This window comes from Oncorhynchus keta, chromosome 4 (genome assembly GCF_023373465.1).
Source record: "Oncorhynchus keta strain PuntledgeMale-10-30-2019 chromosome 4, Oket_V2, whole genome shotgun sequence".
In the NCBI taxonomy this organism is placed as follows: Eukaryota; Metazoa; Chordata; class Actinopteri; order Salmoniformes; family Salmonidae; genus Oncorhynchus; species Oncorhynchus keta.
In genome coordinates this window covers 33,768,377-33,796,196 of record NC_068424.1, presented here as the reverse complement: position 1 = coordinate 33,796,196, position 27,820 = coordinate 33,768,377, and the positions used below count along the sequence as shown (strand labels likewise).

At 41.5% G+C, this 27,820-nt stretch overlaps 1 protein-coding gene across 1 annotated transcript in view; it reads left to right on the top strand.

The window, feature by feature from the left end:
* Positions 1 to 22,453, top strand: part of ptprn2 (protein tyrosine phosphatase receptor type N2) — a 256,439-nt gene extending 233,986 nt beyond the window's left edge. The window contains exons 17-22 of the mRNA XM_052506465.1: positions 3,884 to 4,003; positions 5,265 to 5,431; positions 8,148 to 8,201; positions 11,301 to 11,365; positions 15,433 to 15,506; positions 19,307 to 22,453. Coding sequence (XP_052362425.1) covers positions 3,884 to 4,003; positions 5,265 to 5,431; positions 8,148 to 8,201; positions 11,301 to 11,365; positions 15,433 to 15,506; positions 19,307 to 19,378 — 552 coding nt within the window. The 3' untranslated portion in view covers positions 19,379 to 22,453. The remainder of the gene's footprint in view (positions 1 to 3,883; positions 4,004 to 5,264; positions 5,432 to 8,147; positions 8,202 to 11,300; positions 11,366 to 15,432; positions 15,507 to 19,306) is intronic.
* Positions 22,454 to 27,820: the final 5,367 nt, after the last annotated feature.

Here is a 27,820-nt window from a genome sequence, read left to right as displayed (position 1 = left end):
TGTAAATCCCAAACGGTATTATTATTTTTTTTACCCTTTTTTTAAAATCAGGCAAGTCAGTTAAGAACAAATTCTTATTTTCAATGACGGCCTAGGAACAGTGGGTTAACTGCCTGTTCAGGGGCAGAACGACAGATTTGTACCTTGTCAGCTCGGGGGTTTGAACTTGCAGCCTAGTCCAACGCTCTAACCACTAGGCTACCCTGCCGCCCCGAGCTACAAGATCATAAGTCACCACCACCATAAGTCACCACCACCATGAGACTCTCATGAAAACGACGATGTTGGTCGTTTGGCTCTACGACATCCACAAGCTTTATGGCAGTCGTCTGAACTCTGTCGTGGGCGTCCTCATTTTGAAGAGCTTTTCTCACCTAACTGACTCTCCAGGCCTAACCATTGGAGCTACAAGCTAATGTGTCACCAATATCGAAAGGGGTGAGCTTCACGAACACAATGGTGTCAGTTGTTCTGCTCTTCGACACACACACACACGCTTCAGGGGAGTCGTTTGAAGGTAACCCAGTACCAGGCTCTTGTTTTTTGTTGTTGAGTTTTCTTATATCGCTCAGATATAGGACAGACGCTTCAAAACCTTGTTCCTGATGATTTATTTCTGGACGGTCTGTTTTTGCCGTTTATGAATGTGTTATGGGCTATAAGCAGTAAAGAGCACATTCAGCGTTTCAATTTTATAGGGGGTCCCAAAATTCAAAATCAAATGGCTAAAAGGTACATTTAAACCCAATTCCATACGTTAGGTGGGCAGATATTGCGATCTAAGGTACTTAGACTTACAGGGGTTGATGAAACTATGAAATGTACATTTACAGCAGGATCATTTTATTTGTAAAAAAAAAAAAAAAAAAAAAAGAATCTCGCTATTCTGACAACCCGGCAATGCTTTGCTGCCTCGGATTTATGCCGGGTTGCCAAATGGTGTTATTATGCATGTGAAAGCACCTCGGTCATTATGAAGGCTACCATACAGTCGTTGCTACCATACAGTCGAGCTAATGCATCATCTGTGGCACTGCTGTGTCTGTAATATGTAAGCATGGACCGGAGACACGTACAGGTTCCGCACCAAATGGCACCCTATTCCCTTTATAGAGCACTGGTCAAAAGTAGCGCACTATGTAAGTAATAGGGTGCCATTGGGTACGCAGCCATTAGACCAGCTGGCTCTTTTTACTCCCCCATGCTGAAGGTACGCTGACAGTAGGTCCGTACATGTCATTATGTAGCCTGTATTCATGTCATGCCACACGGAAGGAAAGGTTTTCATTATGGAGAAGGCAGGTGTCATTTTAAAAGAGATGCGTGTTAATGGTGTTTTTCTGAAGCAAATTGTGTGTGTGTGTGTGTGTGTGTGTGTGTGTGCGCGTGTGTGCGTGCGCGTGCGTGTGTGTGTGTGTGTGTGTGTGTGTGTGTGTGTGTGTGTGTGTGTGTGTGTGTGTGTGTGTGTGTGTGTGTGTGTGTGTGTGTGTGTGTGTGTGTGTGTGTGTGTGTGTGTGTGTGTGTGTGTGAATGCGTGCATTTGTGTGTGTGAGTGGTGTCAGGTTAGATGGTTGGTTTGTAACACAGCAATTATGCTTTTATCAAGCCATTACGCTTTCCCTTTGTTTGAAAAGTGCACCTTGATTGAATACACCATTTTGAATGGGCTTTTGTTAATGTGCTGTTGTTACTCTATAATGTCACATTTTTAATAAGCACCTCGTGAAAAAGTTGCTTATTGTTTTCTTGTTTGTTTGTTTGTTTGTTCTTCATTTCATCAAGTGAATAAACAACATATCCATTATCAAAATTAAATTCAAACCATTTACAGCTGAGTATTTGGCTTAGTTTACACTAAAACTAGCTTATCGTAACTTGCAAATAATTGAAAATCAAAACTACAGTATACCCAGAGAGATGGACTTTAAAAGATTGCAATAAGTAATGAGTCTTTCAACTTTCAATATTGTTTCATTGGCCTTGAATGTACTTTAAAACTATTTCCAAATAAACTGCAGGAGACGAGGAGTCTTTAGCTTTGGTCTGTCTAATCCGCACTGGGCTCCTGTAGCACTCTGAAAGGCTCTCTCTAATCCTCCCCTCCCTTCCTCCCTCCCTCCTTTCCCTCACTACGTACCCTCGTACCCCCAGACCTCCACCTTCCCTCCTTTCCATTACCTCTGCTCAACCATGGCCTCACCCTCTCTGCTCTCTCTCCCTCTGCTATTCTCTCTCTCTCTTTCTCCCTCTCTTATCCTCCCTCTTGCCTCTCGCTCCCCCTCCCCTCTCTCCCCCTCTATTCTCTCCCCTCTACTCTCTCTCTCCCCCTCTACTCTCTCTCCCCCTCTACTCTCTCTATCCCCTTCTGTTCTCTCCTTAGAGTTCAGGGAATAAGCCAGTCACAGTGAGGGTTCAAAGAGCTCCCAAACAGAGATTTTGACTTGGTTCTCTTTTTATTCTCTGCTTGTGTGCTCAATAATGGAGCGGGGATGTCTAATCACTAAATTACTTTAGAAGTTAATTAAATAAAAAAGTATTAATTGAATTCATTTGTTTATTCTACACTCTTAGAAACAAAGGAACCAAAAGGGTTCTTTCAGCTGTCAACATAGGAGGACCCTTTTTGGTTCCAAGTCGAATCCTTTTTGGTTCCATGTAGAACCGTCTGTGGAAAGGGTTCTACATTGAACCCAAAAGGGTTTTACCTCGAACCAAAGGGGTTCTTAAAAGGGTTCTCCTATGGGGACAGTCGAAGAAACCTTTTAGGTTCTAGATAACGCCTTTTTTTGTCATGAGTTTATAGGCAAGACCATTGTACTTTTATTGCTCTCATAAAACCACTGTTTCTTCTTAATGGCCGCACTGGGCCTTTCTACCTTCCAAGGAGACATAAGATTGTGATAAGATGAAATTGAGAGAATCAGTTGAGCGAGCTCGGTTTGCAGAGAGAGTGAGGGGCACATGGAGGCGCTGTGTGACTTCCTGTGATCTGCAGTGCAGTAGTACAGCTCAACTGATCACACGTCGGTGGCGGTGCAGACCAATAACGTTCCCTCACACAATCCTGCATGTCGTACAATAACGTATCTATCCTGCTGAATGACTAACATTGATTTAGTTTCAATAGAGATATAGAAACATCAAGCAATCCCAATGCATCATTATACATTTCTTCTTGTGTTGTCAATGTTCTGTGGGACCTTTCTGTGGTACTGTATTAATTCCTACTGTATTAACTCCTACTGTATTAACTCCTACTGTATTAACTCATAGCGTATTGACTCATACTGCATTAAAATCCTACTGTATTAGCTCATAGTATATTGACTCATATTGTTTTGACTCATACTGTATTAAAAGTCTACTGTATTAGCTCATACTATATTGACTCATACTGTATTAACTCTTACTCTATTGACTCATAGTGTATTAACTCCCACTGTATTAACTCATACTGTATTGACTCATAGTGTATTGACTCCTGCTGTATTAACTCATACTGTATTGCCTCATAGTGTATTGACTCCTACTCTATTGACTCATAGTGTATTGCCTCCTGCTGTATTACCTCATACTGTATTGACTCATAGTGTATTGACTCCTACTCTATTGACTCATAGTGTATTGACTCATAGTGTATTAACTCCTACTCTATTGACTCATCGTGTATTGACTCCTGCTGTATTAACTCATACTGTATTGACTCATAGTGTATTACCACCTACTGTTTTAACGTTTACTGTATTAACTCCTACTGTATTAGCGCCAGCTGTATTGACTCCTCCTGTATTGACTCATGCTGCATTGACTCATCCTTCATGAGTGCCCTGCCGTTGTTAATAGGACTAGATTTGAGCCCTCCTATGTTCCCTTGTGCCTTCAGATGGTGTGGGAGAATGGCTGCGTGGTCATCGTCATGCTGACGCCCCTGTCGGAAAATGGAGTCAAACAGTGTCAACAGTACTGGCCGGACGAGGGCTTCAATGTCTACCATGTTTATGAGGTAAAACAATGATCCTTGTTCAAGATGTCTTCTTCATTTGTTTCATATATTATTCATCTTCATTTTGATCCCGAAATGGTGTGGTATTGTCCTTCCACATATCTGTTTGAAGTTGATTTGGTCCAGGGGTGTCACTCAGTGAGAGTTATTGTACAGTAATTGATATGCAGGTAACTGCCAAAATAATAGAAACACCAGTAAATGAGGGATACAAAGTATATTGAAAGCAGGTGCTTCCACACAGGTGTGGTTCCGGAGTTATTAAGCAGTTAACATCCCATCATGCTTACATGCAAACCTTATTGGCCACGTTGCGTGCACTGGGCGTGCAAAACAAATGTACACATATATGTTACTTCATCATTTCCCCCACACTGTTTTGCACGCGTGAGCGAGCGTCTGCGTAGCCGAGCGCTAAAATAGAACTTGGTTCTGTTTGAGACACTCCACGAGCTGCAAGTCCCCTCCTTATTGGATACAATCCCACATGGTTGCTTGAAAGACGAATGAGGGGATATGAATCATCTGTGGATTAATCGTCGGAATAGAGAAACACGATTATTGCAGAATTCTACAAAGAACGAGCTAAAAAAAGGCACCATATTCATGATCGGGTGAAATAACAACTCAATGTTCATCTCCCGTGACAAACTGCTAGCGACACCTATCGAGAGGAATGTCCATGAATGTTTCATGTGTGTTTTGACCTTTCCCCAAATTAATATAGTTGGTGTCATGATCGCGTCTGGTGGGGATATAGACAAAATCAACATGCACATGGTGGTGCATGGGTGGTCACTGAATGGTTTGATGAGTATGAAAACAATGTAAGCCATATGTCATGGTTGTCTCAGTCACCAGATCTCAACCCAATTGAACACTTATGGGACATTCTGGAGCGGCGCCTGAGACAGCGTTTTCCACCACCATCAAATGATGGAAGAATGGTGTCGCATCACTCCAACGGAGTTCCAGACACTTGTAGAATCTTTGCCACGGTGCATTGAAGCTGTTCTGGCTCATGGTGACCCAACACTTTATGTTGGTGTTTCCTTTATTTTGGCAGTTACCTGTACCTGGTAATACTGTCGTTCTCACCACAGAAATAGAATCACTAGAAGAGACATCTCTATTCAAGTCAATAGTGCCATAATGGGTGTACCCATGAGTTTACTTGTCAAATTGCCATGGCCAGAGGTTTTAAGCCTGTTCTGTTGATTCTATTTCTATTGTTCTCACCTCCCTTCCCTTGTCTATGCAGGTGAACCTGGTATCGGAACACATCTGGTGTGAGGACTTCCTGGTCAGGAGTTTCTACCTGAAGAACCTGCAGACCAACGAGACGCGCACCGTCACGCAGTTCCACTTCCTTTCCTGGGTGGACCGCAGCATCCCTGACTCAGCCAGGATCATGCTGGACTTCCGTAGGTAGGCCACCTGTCCCCGTCTGACCAACGGCTACTCCTTTGTGTCTCTTATAACTTTCCCAGGTTTTTCCAGAACCCCCCGCGTGGAGATTTCCAGATATCTTGCTTATTCCCTCCTAATTCTGGAAATCTTCCAACCGGGATTTGGGGGAATTTGGGGAAAGTAAGCAGAATTTTGTAACCTTAGGGGTTAGCTTGTGATATGATAACGCTCATTTTGTTGTTGCCCTGCTTTCACTTGTCTACCTGTTCTGTCCTCTGATCTTTTCTCTTTAACTCCGGTTTGGGTTTATATGCTTGTTCCTGTAAGACTTGTATTTCTGCACTACTTCTTTGATCGTAGGGCTATTTTCTCTCCTCTGCTCATTGCAAGGCAGAAAATTAACCATCTTCATGGCATGGCTTGACATTTTTTAATTCAAACAGCCAATTAAATGGTAAATGTCAAGCTAAAAACCTGGGCGAATGGAAGGGGAAGCCAATGACTGTCTAACCTCTCCTCCCTTGTTCTTCATCTGATGTATGCTGGCAGAAGAGCCGCAATAGGCCCCCAGGGAAACACCCTGAAAGGAATGGGAAATCCCACTCCAAATAAGAATATGTGCCTTCAGATGTGTGGGAGGATGGAATTCTATCCTCCTTCTTCACAATTTAGACCAGAAAAAAAACAAGTTAAGAATTGCTTTGTACTTGTGTGATTTTTTTTCTTCTCATATTTGTGCTGTATTTAAAACTGAAGTGCAAAAACATGATGTCCAAGAAAGGCACTAGTTCTTTATCCTATCATCTGAAACCTCTCTGACCTCTACTGGTGCTGAAAGCCCGTACCTACACTCAAATAAATGCTGTACCTACACACAAATAAATGCTGGCTTGTTTGGTTGACCCGACTGCTAGGTTGCAGACATTGGGTCACTTAGTTGGGTTGTTTTCTTTAAAAACTGCTGGGTTATTGATGCTGGGTACTGGGTTATTGAGACATTTACTCTCATGGGTGGCCAATAAGATCTAGCTGAAAGCCACACCCTAATACGACATGCCTCCAAATAACCCTTAGGATTACGTTTAAAAAGACCCGGCTGCTAGGTCAACCCAGCATTAGAGTAAAATAATACCCAATTGATGGTTAAATTAACCCATGTTTGGGGTAATCCCAGCACCCAACTTTTTAGGTTGTTCACGCTACCCAATTGGCTGATTCAAAATACTGAACATACTGATGTTTTATAACAAATACAGAACTCAGCTGTGGCAGGGCTTGCTCTCTTGCTGGTATGTAAGTCCGTCTAATTGGAGAAGCTTGGCAGGTTAGCGAGAGCTCGCCATGCTAAAAGGGTAATTGCTATCACACTAGAGGTCATTTGGTGTCCAGCTCTCTCACTACGGTAGTGGGCTCATGTAGAGGAAGTGAGTAGGATTCGCGCTCCCATGATGAGGTAGCCTTACCTGCGACTTCAAAATCAGTGTCACCTTCAGCCCGTGAGGAAATGTCCTCTTGGTCTAATGATTAAGAGGTTGGTTTCCCGGCGCAGGAGACCAGAGTTCAGATCCCACCTTTGAACCTCATATTCCCACAATGCACCACTCGTGTAGTGGTTTTGGCCAACTAAGAAATTAGCGGTTGCCAGTGTCATTTTTGTGATGTTGCAGCTAGTAATATGAGCCCAGTTGCATAGTCACAAAAGTGATCATTGGAAACCGTGTCTCTTCAGCCAGGCCTGTGCACACACTTTCTCTCTCTCTCTCTCTCCGCTCCTCTCACTTTCACTTTTCCACCCTTTTGGTTTGCATAATAACTCCCACCATCTCTGTTCACTCTCAAACTACTCAAAATGCCTGGTTTGTTTGATAAATTTACCTGTAAAATGCATTTTATTTTCATCTTACTTTAATGACGTTTTTTTCTTTCACAGACAAATAAATGCTCCTTCTCATTATTCAAAAAGTGTTATTCATTTAAATGTTTATTTTAAAATATTTAGTAAATGGAATACGGTTTGTTATAAATGTTATATGCATGCTAGGTCACATATATGCTACTGTATGTCACGTACAATGCTAGTATTTCATCAATTACTGTATATAACATTTTAATATTCCTGTATCGGGTTAGACATTTTTTTTCATTTTTAAATGTCGTTGAAGTTTGAAAAAAAAAACAGCCTCTTGTCTAAATCCCCTCTGAGCATTTAGTGTAAAAAAAAAGAAGAAGAATACTAATAAAAAATATTAAAAAACAGGACCGATGTAGCCAGTAGTTTCCATGGCAACAGCTGGGTGTCGACGGCTAGTTGGCTCCCACTGTGTGTCTGTGGTGTGTAACATTTATAATTGTGCAAGGTTAATGCGTTGCGGATCACGACCATCTTACCACCGCATCCATCATGGCAGTAAATACATGTCACAGTATGGTGTTTTAAATTACCCTTCATTCATTCCAATTGTTCAACATGGAATACTTTTGCCCTCATATTATTTTGATTGGCAAGGGGACTCGAAAGGTTCCAACATGACTGAATTACAGAATTTTAGTTTGATCATTTTTTTTATTGCCTCTAAAAGTACAACCGGAATTTTTCCTGATCGTTGAAATACAGTAAGCAGCATGTGACCCTTTTTTGTGAGTCGCACACATATTTGATTTGGTGATGTACAATATACTAAATTATGTTTTGAAGTGTGACATTAACAGCAGACTTTCTTCTGTTTTATTACAGAAAGGTTAACAAGTGCTACCGGGGTCGGTCTTGTCCAATAATTGTCCACTGCAGGCAAGTATATTACAATAATTATAACCTCGTAACGATGCACTGGCTGAATTGGGTGTCAACTGCATTACATGGCAGACTGAGAATATACGTTCCACTACGTATTTATTTTGGACAGGGAAGTGAAAACTTTTAATTTGACTCTATGTTTCAGCATTTTGGATTTGAGATCAAATGTTTCGTATGAAGCTACAGTAACAGAATGTCACCTTTTATTTGAGGGTATGTCATACATTTCTGTTTTACCATTCAGAAATGAAAGCACTTCATGTGTCTCGCCCCCCCCCCCCATATTTGAAGGTGTCATGTGTATTTAATTCACCTATATGTTAGTTAAAGTAGTGACAATTTTTGTATTTGGTCCAATTTTACTTGCAGGCAATGACCACATCAAGCTTGTGACTCTTCGAAATTGTTGGGTGCGATTGCGGTTTGTTTTGGTTGTGCTTATGTTGTGCCTAATAAATCATGTATTGTGTTACTTTTATTGTAAATAAGAATAGAATAGGTTTTTCAACACCTACATTGATGTGGATGCTACCATGATTACAGATAATCACGAATGCATTGTGAATAATGATGAGTGTGAAAGTTACAGAGGCATAAATATCCCCCCCCCCCCAAAGAAAATGGTAACCTCCCCTGTTATTGGGAATGGTGAGAGGTTAGCATGTCTTGTGGGGTATGGTCTTTGTGCCTCTGTAACTTTCTCACTCATCATTATTCACAAATAATTTATGATGACATTTGTAGAGTCACAAGCTTGATGTAGTCATTGCATACTATGTATATGGGACTAAATACTGAACTTTTAACAATTCTATTACACATACAGTAAAAGTGAATTTTCCTAAACACTTATGACATCTTCAAATGCAGGTTGGCATTGATTGGGATGACTCATGTACAGGAGACAGCTCTGCAGCGTAGTCACTAGCTGGCAAGGCCACAAAGTTATACAATTTGATTTTAAACCTAACCCTGACCTTAACCCTAACCTTAACAATACTGCTAACCTTATGCCTAACCCTAACCTTAAATTAAGACGAAAAACAACCTGAATTGTTACAATATATAGGCAATTTTGACTTTGCAACTGGCCCATCTAGCGGGAAATCGCTCTGCCTCCAGGACAAGATTCATCCCAATAACCGTCAACCTGCCCTTCAAATAGCGGGACGAGATACATAAAGGGCTCTCATGTATAAACTGTGAAACAGATATGCATGAAAATACCCTGAAATAAAAGGTGACATTCTGTACTGTGGCCTCATATGAAGCAATTGATTTCAAATCCAAAGTGCTGGAGTATGGATCACGTTTTAGTATGGATCAAATGTTTTAGCTTCGCTGTCCAAAGAAATACATAAGAAGGTATAGGAAGACACAGTTAGACACAGAGTTACATAAAATATTGATGTTTTTATTTTTTGGATCATATTCACTTGACCATACAAATGTGTACTTTTGGAAACCATATTGCACCAATATATTTTTGGTTTTGTTTAGTTAGTGAAGCTTCACTCGTTATTTCTTAGCAGGTAACTGCCTCCATATCTTTAATCGTGTTCAGTCTTGCACGAAGAGTGTCTGTCTGTCTGTCTGTCTGTCTGTCTGTCTGTCTGTCTGTCTGTCTGTCTGTCTGTCTGTCTGCCTGCCTGCCTGTCTGTCTGCCTGTCTGTCTGTCTGTCTGTCTGTCTGTCTGCCTGTCTGTCTGTCTGTCTGCCTGGCCATAGAGGTCTCTGCCTGTCTGCCTGTCTGTCTGTCTGCCTGCCTGCCTGTCTGTCTGTCTGTCTGTCTGTCTGTCTGTCTGTCTGTCTGTCTGCCTGCCTGTCTGCCTGTCTGTCTGTCTGTCTGTCTGTCTGTCTGTCTGTCTGTCTGTCTGTCTGCCTGGCCATAGAGGTCTCTGCCTGGTCTCTATATGAGAATCAGTGGATTAAATAAGCAGTGGCGCTCCTCGCCTCACGCCGCTCTCGCGGTCTCTCCCGTTTCATTGGCTTTGCCTTTATTAGAGAGATAGTGAACGCCTTGTTTGCAATTAACATGCAGACAGATTGAATGCCCGGCAGGCACAAAGAGAGGCTTTTTATGTGCCTATCTCTGGTGGAATAGCAAAGCAGGCTCCCCAAAGCTGCTCTGCTAATGGCCTCTGGCCTCTCCGCCTCTCCTCTGCTCCTGAGGTGCCTGTCTGCTACACGTTCACGCTGCTGCTGCTTTTGAAAGCTTTTGTCCCTCATAACGCCAGTTCCAAACCAGTCCTCTCTATAGAAGTATTTGGACCACACACACACACACACACACACACACACACACACACACACACACACACACACACACACACACACACACACACACACACACTCACACACACACACACACACACACACACACATGTATGTGTACACACAAAGACACACATTCTTGCACACGCCCACACACACACACACACACACACACACAGACACACACACACAGACACACACACGTGCATGTTTTGTATTATTTGTTCTTAAAAAATCTAAACGCTGCAAATAAATATGTTTATATTTTTATAATGATGACAACTTTGTACGCAATGGTTATTACAGCTTTTATTAATATCTTATGTTCTTCAATTTAATATCATTATCAAATGGGTAATGTATGGTAAATAACTGTGGGTAATGTATGGTAAATAACTGTGGGTAATGTATGGTAAATAACTGTGGGTAATGTATGGTAAATAACTGTGGGTAATGTATGGTAAATAACTGTGGGTAATGTATGGTAAATAACTGTGGGTAATGTATGGTAAATAACTGTGGGTAATGTATGGTAAATAACTGTGGGTAATGTATGGTAAATAACTGCTATTTACCACACACAACTCATTTGTACCCGCCTGTACATATACAGTACAGTAAGCTATGTAATATATCTTTTGAAATGCTCTCCTCATCATTTGTATTTCCTCAGACTTTACAGCAATAATACAAGACATTCTAAATAAGCTATTTCATTTCATGTAAGAGGCAAACACTACTGTTGTATTTGAGGGATCCGCTCTGTGTCCTTTTTCTACATTCACTAATGAGCGTCTTCTTCTCTCTGGTTACTTTGCAGTGACGGAGCTGGCAGAAGCGGAACGTACATTCTGATTGACATGGTCCTCAATAGGATGGCTAAAGGTAGGAGTCGATGGGCCTCTCCGTCTCGCACTCTTTCTGCTTGTGTGGAGACGTTGCCATGGCAACGGTGAAACGCCTCCATTTTCAGCCCGAAGGTCTTGGGACGCATTAGAGGGTGACTGAGTGAGGCCTCGGCTGAAAACTCTGGGAGGGATCTCCAGAAAGGAGAAGAGAGGGAGAGAGAGAGAGAGGGTGAGGGAGAGAGAAAGACAGTGATAAGAGGGAGAGAGCAATAGCATGGCTACTCATAACTGAAATTAATTATCATAAACATTCACAAAAAAACAACACTCCTTGGCCTTAAGACCATGATTGTGTTTTTGTACATATTTATTTATTTGAAATTTCTTTTAAAAAAGGGTCATTTTTCAACTGTTTTTTTTCAACCATCTTCAATGTCAAATTCATTCCCCTGTAAAGGGCAAGTTAATTTATCATAATTATTCAGTATATATTCCATCTTAATTTGGCTTCTCACAAGATGCAAATATTGATATATTAATTGACATGCATATCACACAACCACCTTTGAGTATGTTTTCAGAATATTATGCTCATATAGTATGACCGGTACGACCTCCGACGAGACATCAAACATGCAAAAGGACAATATGGGAGGAAGGTGGAATCCTATTACACCGGCTCTGAAGCACTTCATATGTGGCATGGCTTGCGGGTTACAAAGGGAAACCCAGCCGTGGGATGCCCAAAGATGCAGAACTCCTAAACGAGCTAAATGCCTTTTATGCTCAATTCAAGGAATACAACACTGAGTCTTGCATGAAAACTCCTGTTGTTCCGGATGACTGTGTGATCTCGCACTTCATGGCTGATGTGAGTAAAACTTTTAAACAGGTTAACACTCGCAAGCCCGCTGAGCCAGACGGAATACCAGGGTGCATTCTCAAAGCATGCGCAGACCAGCTAGCAAGTTTCTTCACGGACATGTTCAATCTCTCCTTGTCCCAGTCTGTAATCTCGAACATGTTTCAAGTTGACCACCATTATACCTGTTCCCAGGAACTTCAAGGTAACCTGCATGAATGACTATCGCCCTATAGCACTTACGTCTGTAATTATGAAATGCTTTGAAAGGCTGGTTATGACACACATCAACACCATCATCCCAGACACCCTGGACGCACAATTTGCATACCGCCCCAACAGATCCAAAGATGATGCAATCTCAATTGCACTTCACACTGCCCTTCCCACCTGGACAAGAGGGTAAGTGACTATGTGACAATGCTGTTCATAGATCAGCGTTCAATACCATTGTCCCCTCCAAGCAAATCACCAAGCTAGGGCCCCTATGACTGAACACCTCCCTCTGCAACTGGATCCTGGACTTCCCTCAACATGGGGGGTCCTCAGGGGTGTGTGCTTAGTCCCATCCTATAGTCCCTGTTCACCCACGACTGTGTGACCACGCACGACTCCAACACTATCATCAAGTTTGCTAACGATACAATGGTGGTAGGCCTGATCACAGATGGGGCTGAGACAGCCTACAGGGAGAAGGTCAGAGACTTGTGGTGTGGTGTCAGGACATGAGAGACATCAACCTCTCCCTCAAGACCAAGAAACTGTTAGTGGACTATAGGAGAAAGAGGGGAGAGCACGCCCACGTCCACATCAACAGGGTTGTTGTGGAGAGGGTTGAGAGCTTCAAGTTCCTTGGTGTCCACATCACTAAGAATTTAACACAATAGTGCCCCTTCCCCCTCAAGAGGCTGAAAAGATTTGGCATGGGCCCTCAAATTCTCAAAGTTCTCAAGTTCTACAGCTGTACCATCGAGAGCATCTTCACTGGCTGCATCACCACTTGGTATGGCAAATGCGCTACAGAGGGTGGTGAAGCGCTACAGAGGGTGGTGCGGACAGCCCAGTACGTCACCGGGGCTGAGCTCCCTGCCATCCAGGACCTCTATTTCAGGCGGTGTCAGAGGAAGGCCCCAAAAAATGGCCAAAACTTCCAGCCACCCTAGTCATAGACTGTTCACTCTGCTACTACCATCCAGCAAACGGTACCGAAGCATCGGCTCTCGAACCAACGGGCTACGAGACCGCTTTGACCCCTGAGCCATGAGATTACTAAATAGCCATAAGACTGCTAAATATTGAATTAAATGGTTACCCGGACTATCTGCACTGACCCAATCTATGCACACTCACAAGACTATATATGCACACTATATACACACATACACACATTCACACACACTACACTGACTCTCTCACACACATTCACAAACACTACATACGTAAACACACACACACACACACATAACACACACACACGCATACCGACACAACCCAAATACACATACATATATATATATATATGTATAATATAAGGAAGGGAGCTATATACAGGGAGTACCAGATCAATGTGCAGGGGTACGAGGTATTTGAGGTAGATATTTACATGAAGGCATACAGTATATATATATAAAAATGGTATTATTATTTTTTACTCTGAATCGTTGGGAAGGGCAAGCATTTCATGGTAAAGTCTACACCCGTTGTAGTTGGCGCATGTGACAAATACAATTTGATTTGATTTACTATACAACACCAGGCTCTGTATTGCATAATGAGAAATAACTCCAGCAGTGGATACAATAGATGTCCCCCTATGCCCCCTGGCCTCCCACCCCTATCAGAGCAGGTCATCCGTACATCTGACCCTGGCCTCCCACCCCTATCAGAGCAGGTCATCCGTACATCTGGCCCTGACCCTAACCTCCTGCTTCTCTGTGTCTTTGGACCCTTTCTCTATAGCTTTGGTCTTAATGGGGGAAATCAAAGGGCATAGTCAGGGTAGCATGGTCCTGCTGGATGGAGGTCTTTCTCAGGCTGTCACACACATCCCTGTTCTGGGGTTCAGGCTAGAGGTTTGCAATGGGGCGTGGGGCTAGGGTTTGGGTTTGGGCTGTGGCTGTGGCTTCAGCTAGTGGTTGTGATTGTGACTGGGCCTGGGACCAGACCCACAAGTTTTTGTTATGTTGAGCAATGAGCAACCCAGACCATGAGCGGCCTATCCCTCTTTGTTTGGTGTGAGGCTCATCTGGTCTTGAGAAGTGTGAGGCCTTGTGTTCCCAAACAGAATGAAAAGCCCGGGGGGCCCAGACATAAAATCCCTCTTTCGCCTTATTCTTCTTCTTCCTCCTTCTCTTCTTCATCTTCTTCTCTCCTCCAGAGTGAATTGTACACAAGAATAATTTCACTCCGAAGCCTTTTATTGTTGGAGAATTTTCTCCCCTCTTAAACATGAGAATCCAACACTTCTAAAACATGAAAGTTGTATTGGATCACTTTGAGCTGGGAGTCCAGCTGAATTAACTGGCCCCTTCCCTCTCTCCCCCTTTCAAAACGTCTTTAAGGGCTCTGGGCTTTCTCTCCCTCTATTTCTTTTTTTGGGAGTGAATCTCAAATGAGCCCTCATGGTCCCCTCCAACTCGCCATTTATTAGAGACTCCCACAATAGTCTGGTTGTTGAAGTTATTCAAGCTAAAGGTGAAAGGAGATTTCAAATGAGAGTTTATTGCACATTGGCATTATTGAGTCTATTACAGATACTCAGCTCACATAACTTGCTGAATTTTAAAATTACACAAAAACATTTATTGTATGGTGAAGGTCAACAATATCAAATCTAACACATCTCTCATATTTTCCCACATCATACAAGGTATAGCAAATTGGCATGATTTTCCATTCATTTCCGATTATCTCAGACATCAGAATGCAAGCTTCTGAATCACAGTTGGGCATAGTGCAATTTTATGCCTGCTACTACAATGCATGGTTCTTATTCAAGCAGGGCACAGTTTCTTTGATTGCATCATTGATTGTACAATATTCCCTGCCCCAGAAATATCCCCATGCATATATTATTCTAGTGAAAACAGTCAGTGGCTCCTTTCCAAGTCTTTCGAGGGATGAATGTAATAATTTTCAATCGCCATGCCTATCCAAAGGGAGCCGGGTAGAAAGGAGATTGACAGATGTGATCTGGATTACTCTGCTGCTTTGAACTCAGTCCAATGTGCGGTCTGTTGCAGGTGCTAAAGAGATTGATATTGCCGCTACCCTGGAGCACTTGAGAGACCAAAGACCCGGCATGGTCCAGACAAAGGTACGGTCCCTCGCTCAGAGGGAGGGAAGGAGGGAGTGGGGGAGAGGGGAGAAGTGGGGGAGTTCATGCCATTCACAAAGAGGTGCGTCTAGTTCACGGGTAAGCGCACAATGACATGATTGGTTGCTTGAAATGATCAAGACCACTTATTAATTGGAGGAGCTTTTTTAAAAAATGTTTTAAAGATTCTCAGTCGGTTCATGTTCAAAATCACACATGAGGAAGTTTATGTCCACAGACACTGAGGGCTGGTTTCCCAAACACATATTAAGCCTTGTTCTGAACTTAAAAGCATGCTCAATGGAGAAACCCCTTTTGAAATCGCTTTTTAGTGAAGGGCTAGGCTTAATCTCTGTCTGGGAAACCAGCCCTCAGAGTTTAAGATCTCCAAGTGGAAGTAAGCTTAGCATTTTTTTTTTGTTGCAATATCCAAGACTCATGTTCTCCTACAACAACTCCTGCCATACCTTACTTTATTAATAACCTTTAGACTGACGGGTTATCATGCCCGGTCTCAGGAATGGCTAACTGGAAATCGCTACGATCTCCTCAGTGTTAGGTAAATCCGCTTTTAGTTTCTTTGCATCTCATGTATGGAACAATCTAGAGTTCCATACAACTGGATGTTCTGGTGCCTCTTGGGCAGTTCAAAATGTTGATTGGGGACCTCTTTGCTGATGAATGTGATTGTTTTTCTTGAATGTAGAGGAGACCTGTGTCACACTTTTTACTCTCGTGTACTTCTCAGCACCAGTAAATCGTACAATATTCTTTTCAACATTAATAGAAAGACCCAGGTTGAAATAGGAAGCGTTTTTTGTATTATTATTATTATAAGCAGTGCTTCATTTGAGCCAAGCGGTACAGGATCCATTTTCGACTGTTTCGTTCCCGGAACCTACAGTATTTGGCCGGATCCGGTACCTCTCATGGAATTAAAAATAATTGTCACATTTTACAAACGCTCTCCACATTACATTTTCCAAACACATTTTGAAACGTCGGTCAAAAAGATATTTGTGTTTACTGGAAAGGGAGGTCTTTATAGCAACATCACAAAAGAGCTTGGGATTTATTATATGGTGTGGCAATGTCACCAAACAATATGGTTATAATGGAGTTGATAGTGACCAGGTGGATGAGGTCTTTCAAAGAATTCACATGTTTTGATCTGAAAGTTATCACACAGCACCATCTGGATTGGGAGTAATGTGCACTGTGACAACCAACCCACGAGACAACGAACCCCAGTCTCCTCTATTGTCATTTTTCATATATTAATAATATAATATAATAATAATAATAATAAATAATATTAGTATTAGATTGTATTTTGTAAATTATGTGTATGCAGGATTCCCTTGTGAAAGAGACCTTGGTCTCAATGGGACTCCGTGTTCAAATAAAGGTCAAATAAAGAAATACATGTCATTCTTGTTTGCCTCTAGAATTTAGAGTAGCCTCCTAACTCTTAACTCTGCAAGTCCGAATTTTGTCCACCAATGTACCCACATTTGTCTTACATGAAAATAGTTTATAGATTAGTCAATGCTACAGTATGATATCGTTATTTTTTTTATACTTCTCCCTATTAGCTGAAATCGTATTTTTTTTCAAAGCCATTTTTTTTAGCTGTTCGATCCGAACAGATTCACAAATCATGGGAATTTGTCACGCTATGCGCAAACATTGCCTCGGATTTGAGGCAAGTGTTGCTAGGCAACCCCCTGGACTTGCCCAGGCAGGCCCCCCCCCAGCTGAAGCCAATGTGAGAAACTTTCTAGGAAGCGCGTCTGTCTGTGATGAAACTAAATAAATACTGCACTCTGACCCACAACTTCTTTGCTCGATTAATGATAGTGTTGTTAGACAAAGTACGGAAATGGAACAATCACGGCAATAACTGAATGTTAACGTTGCTCATCCTTTCACTAAAATGATCTAACTTGTTTACCTGGGAGTGAGGGAGGTTTGAAACATCTCATTACAAGCAAGTCGGTTCCGTGGAGAACGTGTGTATTTAAACAGACCGTGCTCGTTTCATCTATGACCAATGAATTGCGATGGGCAGCGAAAGCTTCTTGTGTCGTTTAAGACGGCTGCATTTAGCTCCGGAAATATCAAATGAAAGGCAATCGAGGCAAAATTAGGCTGTATCACGTTTATCAAAGTTGTTTAGTGGAGACATCCTGAAGTTATTATTTATGTAAATGAAATGGATTTAATGCAGCTTTCGCTGAATCATATTTACCGGTTTTACTCAGGTATCTGATTGGAGCTTGTTAAGGGAAAGTTGCATTTTGTGGAAAACGTAAATGTTAAAAGCCTTTCACTGAAACATCTAAGGGCAAATTACATTTACAGCAGAGAACTAGCAATATTATTGATGCTACTATGTTGCAGCACAGGTTCATCAAGAGCATAAATTGATTTACATTTTTTTTTTAGGACAGCTTTTAGCTGTAAAATATATGCAACGTCAGCTGTTCTGGTCTTAGATAGATGTGTTAGATTTTACATTGTTGAAAGAACACTTTTTTGTCATACCAATAGACAATATACTGACTCTATGGTCAAGAGCAAGTCTCCTGTAACTTTGTGGGGGAAAGACAGAGGTTTCACTCCCTCCAGTGGTGGAAATGTGAAACCCTCTTCCGAGGCCACCATAATGCCAACCGAGACAGCTTAATCAATATGTTCCAAGGCTTAAAGATTTGTGGAATTTCTTTTTTACATTTTTTATGTTGTAATTAACTACAGCTATTAAAGGTATTTTATGAAGACCTATACAAATAAGAACAACCTAAGCAAAAAAAATATTCACATTACTTGTTGTGAAGAACTCCTCAGTATAGATTGTATTTTACTCCGGGCGACAATGTGGCAGGTTTTGTGTTGACACATCTGATGTCTGATTCTTGCAAATGCCTACCTCTCCTCAGTGAGTTTATTTTAGTGCCTGGATCCTGAGTGAGAGTTGAGGAGTGGAATGTGAAACAGTGTGTCTTCAGGGTGAAAAACGATCAGTCCTGTTGTGCTCCTGAGGGAGCACAGTGAGTCACACAGATACACACGCATCAACACTTGAGAGAAGAGTTGACTTAAGCCTAGATTCATTCAGATCAAGCTTTAACCCGTGCTAGCTGACACCCGCATAGCTGATGTTTAGTGGGTGTCAGAGGTGTAAGTGCGTTAAAAGCTGTCAGATCAGTGAGGGACTTCTCTTGTTGTCATTGTCATGAAGCCACACCCGTTCCGCCCACTTTAGAGGTTCAGAACGAGAAAGTGTAGGCATTGGGGTGATTCCTCACGCAACTGGAACAAAGTGAGACCATTTTTTAAAAATGTTTATGTCCTTTGGAGCAAAGATTGTTGACATATATTTGACATTTGTATATTGAAGCATAATTAAGAAATAATTAATTGAAGTTGGAATATTTGTGACATTTTGGCCTTACCCAGACCTTCTTTAAGACTCCATAATGTTTCATCTGTAGGTGCTACAAAGCAAAAGTTGGTGTCATACGAAGCTTTACCACTTCCTCTGTAATAGTATTTTAGTAGTATTAGAGTAGTATTTTAGTAATTTCTTTAGTATGAATATTGAAAACTATAAACATGAATATTGAAAATCAAAAATGTTTGATTTGGAAAGAAATGGCATATATGTTGTTTTCAATATATTGTTCAACAAGAGGTAGTTATAAAAAGTGTCACTCAGATAGGATTCACTGGCAGTCCTGTAACTTTACACTCAATCCTGTCCAACTCTCTCTCTCTCTCGCTCTCTCTCTCCACAGGAGCAGTTTGAGTTTGCGCTGACAGCCGTGGCGGAGGAGGTGAATGCCATCCTGAAAGCACTTCCGCAGTGAAACAACACCGCAGCGCACCGCACCATGCCATGTCTCGCTGTCTAAACACACGTTCCTCTGCCCACTCAAGACTGACATCTCGTCCATGTCCCAAACGGCACCCTATTCCCTACATAGCGGACTACTTTCTTTTTTTTATATAACAGGTCCTATAATAGGGTGCCATTTGGGACACATACTTCTTCTCCTCCTTTCTCTCCCCTCTGATTCTCTCGCTCTCAATCTCTCTCTTGGTATACTTATGAATGTTGTGCCAGATACTTGAGCGACCTGGTCTTCTTAACTGTGATATATTCTGTTTGCGGTTGTTATCGATCATAGGTTTTAGTGCCCCTAACAGATAGCTAGACAAGATAACATGTGTTCTCGCTCTCTCTCTCTCTCTTTATGATCTGAATAATGTGTTAAACTTAGGATCAGATACTTGGTTATTGATGTGATGTATGTAATATTGTATTCAAGGCCCAGACATCTGTGTCCTGTATATAGAGAAGATGCTTAAGAGAAGGATGTCGAAGTGATCTTTACTATTTAAGTTCTGAGACATATACTACGACCCCCTTCAAATACAGTTGAAGTCGGAAGTTTACATACACCTTAGCCAAATACATTTAAACAGTTTTTCACAATTCCTGACATTTAATCCTAGTAACAATTCCCTGTCTTAGGTCAGTTAGGATCACCACTCAATTTTAAGAATGTGAAATGTCAGAATAATAGTAGAGAGAATGACTTATTTCAGCTTTTATTTCTTTCATCACATTCCCAGTGGGTCAGAAGTTTACATACACTCAATTAGTATTTGGTAGCATTGCCTTTAAATTGTTTAACTTGTGTCAAACTTTTCGGGTAGCCTTCCACAAGCTTCCCACGATAAGTTGGGTGAATTTTGGCCCATTCCTCCTGACATGGCTGGTGTAACTGAGTCAGGTTTTTAGGCCTCCTTGCTCGCACAAGCTTTTTCAGTTCTGCCCACAAATGTTCTATAAGATTGAGGTCAGGGCTTTGTGATGGCCACACCAATACCTTGACTTTGTTGTCCTTAAGCCATTTTGCCACAACTTTGGAAGTATGCTTGGGGTCATTCTCCATTTGGAAGACCCATTTACGGCCAAGCTTTAACTTCCTCTTGGAAGTCTTTAGATGTTGCTTCAATATATCCACATAATTTTCCTACCTCATGATGCCATCTATTTTGCGAAGTGCACCAGTCACCCCCACAACATGATGCTGCCACCCCCGGTGGGATGGTGTACTTCGGCTTGCAAGCCTCCCCCTTTTTCCTCTAAACATAACGATGGTCATTATGGCCAAACAGTTCTATTTTTGTTTCATCAGACCAGAGGACATTTCTCCAAAAAGTACGATCTTTGTGCAGTTGCAAACCGTAGTCTGGCTTTTTAATGGCAGTTTTGGAGCAGTGGCTTCTTCCTTGCTGAGCAGCCTTTCAGGTTATGTAGATATAGGACTCGTTTTACTGTGGACAAAGATACTTTTGTACCTGTTTCCTCCAGCATCTTCACAAGGTCCTTTGCTGTTGTTCTGGGATTGATTTGCACCTTTTCACCAAAATACATTAATCTCTAGGAGACAGACCGTGTCTCCTTTCTGAGCGGTATGACGGCTGTGTGGTCCCATGGTGTTTATACTTGTGTACTATTGTTTGTACAGATGAACGTGGTACCTTCAGGCGTTTGAAAATTGCTCCCAAGGATGAACCAGACTTGTGGAGGTCTACATTTTGTTTCTGAGGTCTTGGCTGATTTCTTTTGATTTTCCTATGATGTCAAGCAAAGAGGCACTGAGTTTGAAGGTAGGCCTTGAAATACATCCACATGTACACCTCTAATTGACTCAAATTATGTAAATTAGCCTATCAGAAGCTTCTAAGACCATGACATAATTTTTTGGAATTTTTCAAGCTGTTTAAAGGCACAGTCAACTTAGTGTATGTAAACTTCTGACCCACTGGAATTGTAATACAGTGAATTATAAATGAAATAATCTGTCTTTAAACAACTGTTGGAAAAATTACTTCTGTCATGCACAAAGTAGATGTCCTAACTGACTTGCCAAAACTATAGTTTGTTAACAAGAAATCTGTGGAGTGGTTACAAAACGAGTTTTAATGACTCCAATCTAAGTGTATGTAAACTTCCGACTTCAACTGTACTTTCGAACTGCATCCTTCCGTCATTGAGTTAACAGATCTATATATGATTGGATTGGTGTAAGCAAGGTTATCGTCCTTTTACTTCCACCAATCCAACCAATTCATATATGTGATTATTTTACTGAAGGTTAGAAGGAAGGATTTCATTCCTGAAGTATTTTAACAGGGCTGGACTGTGAGGTTTAGTTGTTCTCTTGTGCAGGGATTCTTGCAGCAGACTGTATTCATGGGTTTGACATTGTTATGTATATGAATGTAATACCGGGAATATTTAAACGTCCCCGAAATATATTGATTACAAATAGAGTGATAAATATAGCTATTAACAATATGATATGATTAAGCTGAATTATATTGACATTGTTCATTCTATTTGTTTTGTCCTTTTAATTGACAGAATATTGTGACGTGTGCAGGTGAAGTCCATAGCCGGGGTGTCAAATATACAGTGAGGGAGTCCAATCTGGCCCGTGGGTGGAACTTTTCGTTTGGGGAGGGGGGAAATTAACTTAATTCACTTTACAATGACTAAAACCAAATGGAAACTGTAGAAATTATAATGGACCTACACTCATACAGTTTCTTGACTGCGTCCAGCTAGCTAATAATCACCTAAATGAAAACTAGACAGTCAGGAAGATTAGAAAATTCCAAAAAATGATGGACTATAAAAATGTTTGAAATATAACCAATTTTCAGTGCGGCCCTCTGGATCTCTTTGAAAACCGAATGCAGCCCCTGGGGCAAAATTAGTTTGACACCCCTGATGTATAGAATATAAATGATTGGATCCCTGTAGTGCTATTAAAATGTTTACTGAACTCTTCAATGAAAACCATATATTTTGTGTGGAAATAAAAATGATATCCGATTGATAATAAACCATAGAACGGTTGACCAGAGATTTGTCTGTCATTTTTTCCACTAGCTCGTTAGAAAACATTCAAAAGAGTACTTATGGTATTTGTATAAGGGCACAAGGCGAGACCCAAATGCAGACACAGGAGGCGGATTGTAAGAGCTCCGATATTTATTATAACCAAGGGAGTAGGCAAAGGCAGGTCGGGGACAGGCGAGAGTTCATAAACCAGGTCAGAGTCCGAACAGTACCAGAGGATAGGCAGTCTCGAGGTCATGCCAGGCAGGGGTCAGAAACCAGGTCCGAGTCCAAAACAGTACAAGGGGATAGGCAGGCCGGTAGTCAGAGCAGGCAGAGTGGTCAGGCAGGCGGGTACGGAGTCAGGACAGGCAGAGTGGTCAGGCAGGCGGGAACGGAGTCAGAACAGGCAGAGTGGTCAGGCAGGCGGGTACGGAGTCAGAACAGGCAGAGTGGTCAGGCAGGCGGGTACGGAGTCAGGACAGGCAGAGTGGTCAGGCAGGCAGGTACGGAGTCAGGACAGACAAGGGTCGAAACAAACAGAGACTGGGGGAAAAAATAGGAGCAAGGAAAAACGCTGGTTGACTTGGTAAACAAGACGACCTGGCACAGAGACAGGAAACAGGGATATATACACCAGGGATAATAAGCGACACCTGGGGGGGGTGGAGACAATCACAAGGACAGGTTAACCATATCAGGGTGTGACAAGTTGATGTACAGTTAAATAAAATATGGCTTCTTTTACCAGAGGGTGAGTGCACTGACTGAATTCCATGCCTGGACTTAAGGGCACTATTCAAACTTCAGAGATATGGATTAAATAGAGCCCTAAATGCTGCTTTTCACATGTGACACTGTTGTTTCAACAGTGTATACACCCTTGTGTTATACTAGGGAAATTGTGTTTCCATAGCTAGGGCTGACGATGAGGAATTGTGAACACCATAATCATAACAGTTGATTTGTGAGAAGGTGTCGAAGTTCACAGTACAGTTAACCATAGTTATGTAAATGCAGGTTGAAAATTCCATCCCCGTGACAGATTAAATGATTGTCTTCTTACCACATTTTTCAGATGAGAGAGAGGGCAGACTATGAAAGAGAATCAGCCCAGTATTTTACCCACTGAAATCCTTTGGGGGTAATATCAGGCGTGAATGGTCTGGGCACTTCTCAGGCTGTCTTACAGTACATGGTTGAGGTATAAAAGCCATAGCCTATACGGGAGATAACAATCAGATTGTCTTCATTTCAATCTCATGTCCGGTTTCTATAGCCTATTGCACCGAGGGCACTGATCCCCTCTACTTCCTAGGTTTTCATAGCGCTTTTCAGCTTCTGAATGTCGTTCAGAAGATGGTGGTCGTCGATATTCCTACCCACAACTCCTTGCCGTACACTTCGAATCGAGTACAGGCTTAGCTGAATGAACAACAAAGAGCGGAATGAAATATGACATTTTATTAAATAGCTCAGGGAATGACCTCGTCTCTGAGGGAAGATCTTCGGAGCCAGATGATGTAATGCCCCCCCCACCTCCCCACCTCTGAGAGTAAAAAGTTCCAAATACAGGCCTTAAGGTTATTATATATAGCTGGTGGTGGTGGGGAGTTGGAAGGTTGTCAAAAACTTACTGGAAAACAGCAAGTGGAGAACGAGGGTAAGTTGACATATAAATACATCCTAAGATTTACACCCATTGGTTGAGAGAGAGGGAAGGTGATAATTGCAAGAGTGAGCCCAGAGCTTAACAGCAAGCGTGAGGAAAATGCATTATTGTGCCGCGCTTACAGGCTATAAGGTAAATAGGTGAATGACATTCCGCACATGGCTCATAGGAAAGAGGAGAAGAAACAAGATGCTATGCTGATGAAACGTTGTTATTCATTCCCACTATGCCCGTAGAACAGGAAATAAAGTGAGTTATGTTATGCTTGCTGGAAGAAGTTAAATGAGCATTCAGACCAGCCTTCCTGATTGAACCTTCGTAAACTACATTTTGTGCATAACTATTCATGTTGGAGCAGTTTACTCAGGATCAGCATTTTTTTACCAGGCAGACAGAAAAATAAAGCAAGCGGGGAGATATTGCCCAGCAGCGCCAACTAGTTTAAAAGCTTGTTTGTTTGTGAAGGAGATCAAAGGTATCAAGGCCTTGGATAGACATGAGAGACTGCCTCAGCAATCTGCTCCCCATTCACTCCCAACAACACCAGGACCCTTCTCTTTGGAAATCCTGGAAAGCATGCCAGCCAGCTCCCAGCAAACCCTTGGGATTTCAAGATGTGCTCCATGGACAAATGATATGTTTGTAAGCTTGTTTTGTTATCACATTCATTGATCACTCTGCTGAAAAAAACTGCATAGACCAACATAGGCTAGTGACCAGCCTTCGTTGTGTTTTCAATGGTGACCAGCCGTTGATGTGTTTTGGACACTGGTCACGTTACAGCCTTATTGGAAAATATATTTTTTTATCCCTCAGTCTACACAAAATACCCCATAATGACAAAGCAAAAACAGGTTTTTAGAAATAAAATTAATAACCACAAATAATCACATTTACATAAGTATTATTTTTTGTTTTTACTCAGTACTTTGCTGAAGCACCTTTGCCAGTGATTACAGCCTCGAGACATCTTGGGTGCTGCCATCACCATGCTTTATTGAAGGGATGGTGCCAGGTTTCCTCCAGATGTGACACATGGCACTCAGGCCAAATAGTTCTTTTTTTCTTCAGACCAGAGACTCTTGTTTCTCATGGTCTTGAGTCTTTAGGTACCTTTTGGCAAACTCCAAGCGGACTGTCATGTGCCTTTTACTGAGGAGTGGCTTCCATCTGGCCACTCTACCATAATGGCCTGATTGTTGGAGTGCTGCAGAGATGGTTGTCCTTCTGGAAAGCCATGGAGGCCACTGTGTTCTTGGGGACCTTCAATGCTGCAGAAATGTTTTCGTACCCCTCCCCAAATTTGTGCCTTGACACAATCCTGTCTCGGCGCTCTACAGACAATTCCTTTGACCTCATGGCTTGGTTTTTGCTCTGACATGCATTGTCAACTGTGAGACCTTATATAGACAGGTGTGTGCCTTTCCAAATCATGTCCAATCAATTGAATTTACCACAGCCGGACCCCAATCAAGTTGTAGAAACAGGATGCACATGAGCTCAATTTCGAGTCTCATAGCAAAGGGTCTGAATATTAATGTGAACAACGTATTTCTGTTATTTATTTTTAATACATTTGCAAAAAAATCCATAGTCAGTATGGGGTATTATGTGTAGATTGCAGAGGAAAATAACATATTTAATCAATTTCAAAATAAGGCTGTAACATTAACAAAATGTGGAAAATGTCAAGGGGTCTAAATACTTTCCGAAGGCCCTGTATGTTGGAAGGTAAAACCAAATCATGTATGAATTGGGACTGTAAATCCTACTTTATCATTCTCCATCAGCCAGTGTGCTTCACTAGGATAAAGTGGAAACAATCACTCTATGTGCTACCATTTGAATCAGCAGATATATACAGCATACGTTTACTAGGCACTACACTGGCCGTGCTAGCTGAACTTGGCCCATGCTATGAAGGCCCCTGGTTCTCAGCTGTGGATAACAGGTCTATAAAGACAATAAAAATCAAGTTAAAAGCACAGAAATTAGCCCTTGATGAACTAGTGAATGAATATCAGAAGGTAACTCTCCTGGTGCTGCATTGAAAGTAGCAAATGACTTACATGACGAAAATGTACACTTAATGCAGCATAAACTAATGTATAGCATGTGTTATAGAAGATACAAAATGCACTAATTCTACAGCACAACGGCAGAGTCATGTCTTAAGTGTAAAACTAACAATGACTGAATAATCCATGCTTTCTGGGAATGCCACAAAGTCCAAACGTTATGGACGGGGCGAGTCGTACTACAATGTAACATGACTTTTAATCCATCTGTCTGCATATTTCAAGAAAATTGCATATTTAGGTGTAGTGAGATACCTAATGGGATGGACGATTCACTTCTCATCACTCATCTTGAGAAAACGTATACTAAAAAATCAATCAGTCCGCCATCGTTAAAGTGGAAAATCTCGAGGTTTATTATTGAAATATTGAAGTCGCATGTGTGACCGAGAAAAACGAATTGGTACAATTTAAGGCCAAGTGGCAAACAATAATGCAGGCACTAGGGATGAGGGTGTGAGCATGCGGGTCTGGGCAGATGAGATGCACTCGTTGTTTGTGTGCGTCTGTAAATTGTTGTTTGCATACGTTTGTATCTGGGGTGGAAATGTTTTATCCAACAATTTAAAAAAATTTAAAAATATTATACTAAATAATAAATGAAAAGATCAATTTCATTTCCCCCAGAACTTCTAATAGTGAAAAGAAAAGCTGGTTATAAATCACAATCATATCCATTTAATTTAAAACACATCTATTTTCAATCATACATACACACACAGGCAGACAACACACACACACACACACACACACACACACACACACACACACACACACACACACACACACACACACACACACACACACACACACACACACACACACACACACACACACACACACACACACACACACTGAGAAAGATGATTTAGAAAAAAAAGCATTAAAAAGAACTGACTCCAAGATGAAATCCACTAGCCACTAGTTTGTGGTGTTAGCTGGGCTAACACGCATGCACGAGCGCGCACACACACACACACACACACGTGAGTGGAAATAAATATATTATTATATTCATGATATAATACAATCCATCACAAGAAATTAAGTTGGTGATATATATATTTTTAGAAGTAAGCCATCATCTTGAAATTCACTCCTGCCGAAATTCAAGCCTTGTCTCTCTTATGAAAACATGTGCCTGTAACCTTCCTTGACATGGACTCATTTAAAAAATAAGCATGTTTGGTCTTGTTGTAATCATCCCAATTCTCTGGTTATAAATTCATTAATCATGATTGGCATAATTTTAAATTCACATCTCAGGCTATTAATAAAGCATGATTGAAACTTTAAAGGTTTTGGGGTTTCTGAACAGACCACAGCCCACCCCATCAAATCAGTTTTCACCATGTCCCAACACCCACCCTCACAAAATGCACAAAGTCACAAGTCACAATAGGCAACAAAGTTATAGGACTGTTCTCAGAAATCAGCATGTATTTGACTCTGACAGCAGGCACTGTGCCTCACTACTTTGTAACGTTTGGCCAATATGATCAAATCAAATGTATTTATATAGCCCTTCGTACATCAGCTGATATCTCAAAGTGCTGTACAGAAACCCAGCCTAAAACCCCAAACAGCAAGCAATTCAGGTGTTGAAGCACGTTGGCTAGGAAAAACTCCTTAGAAAGGCCAA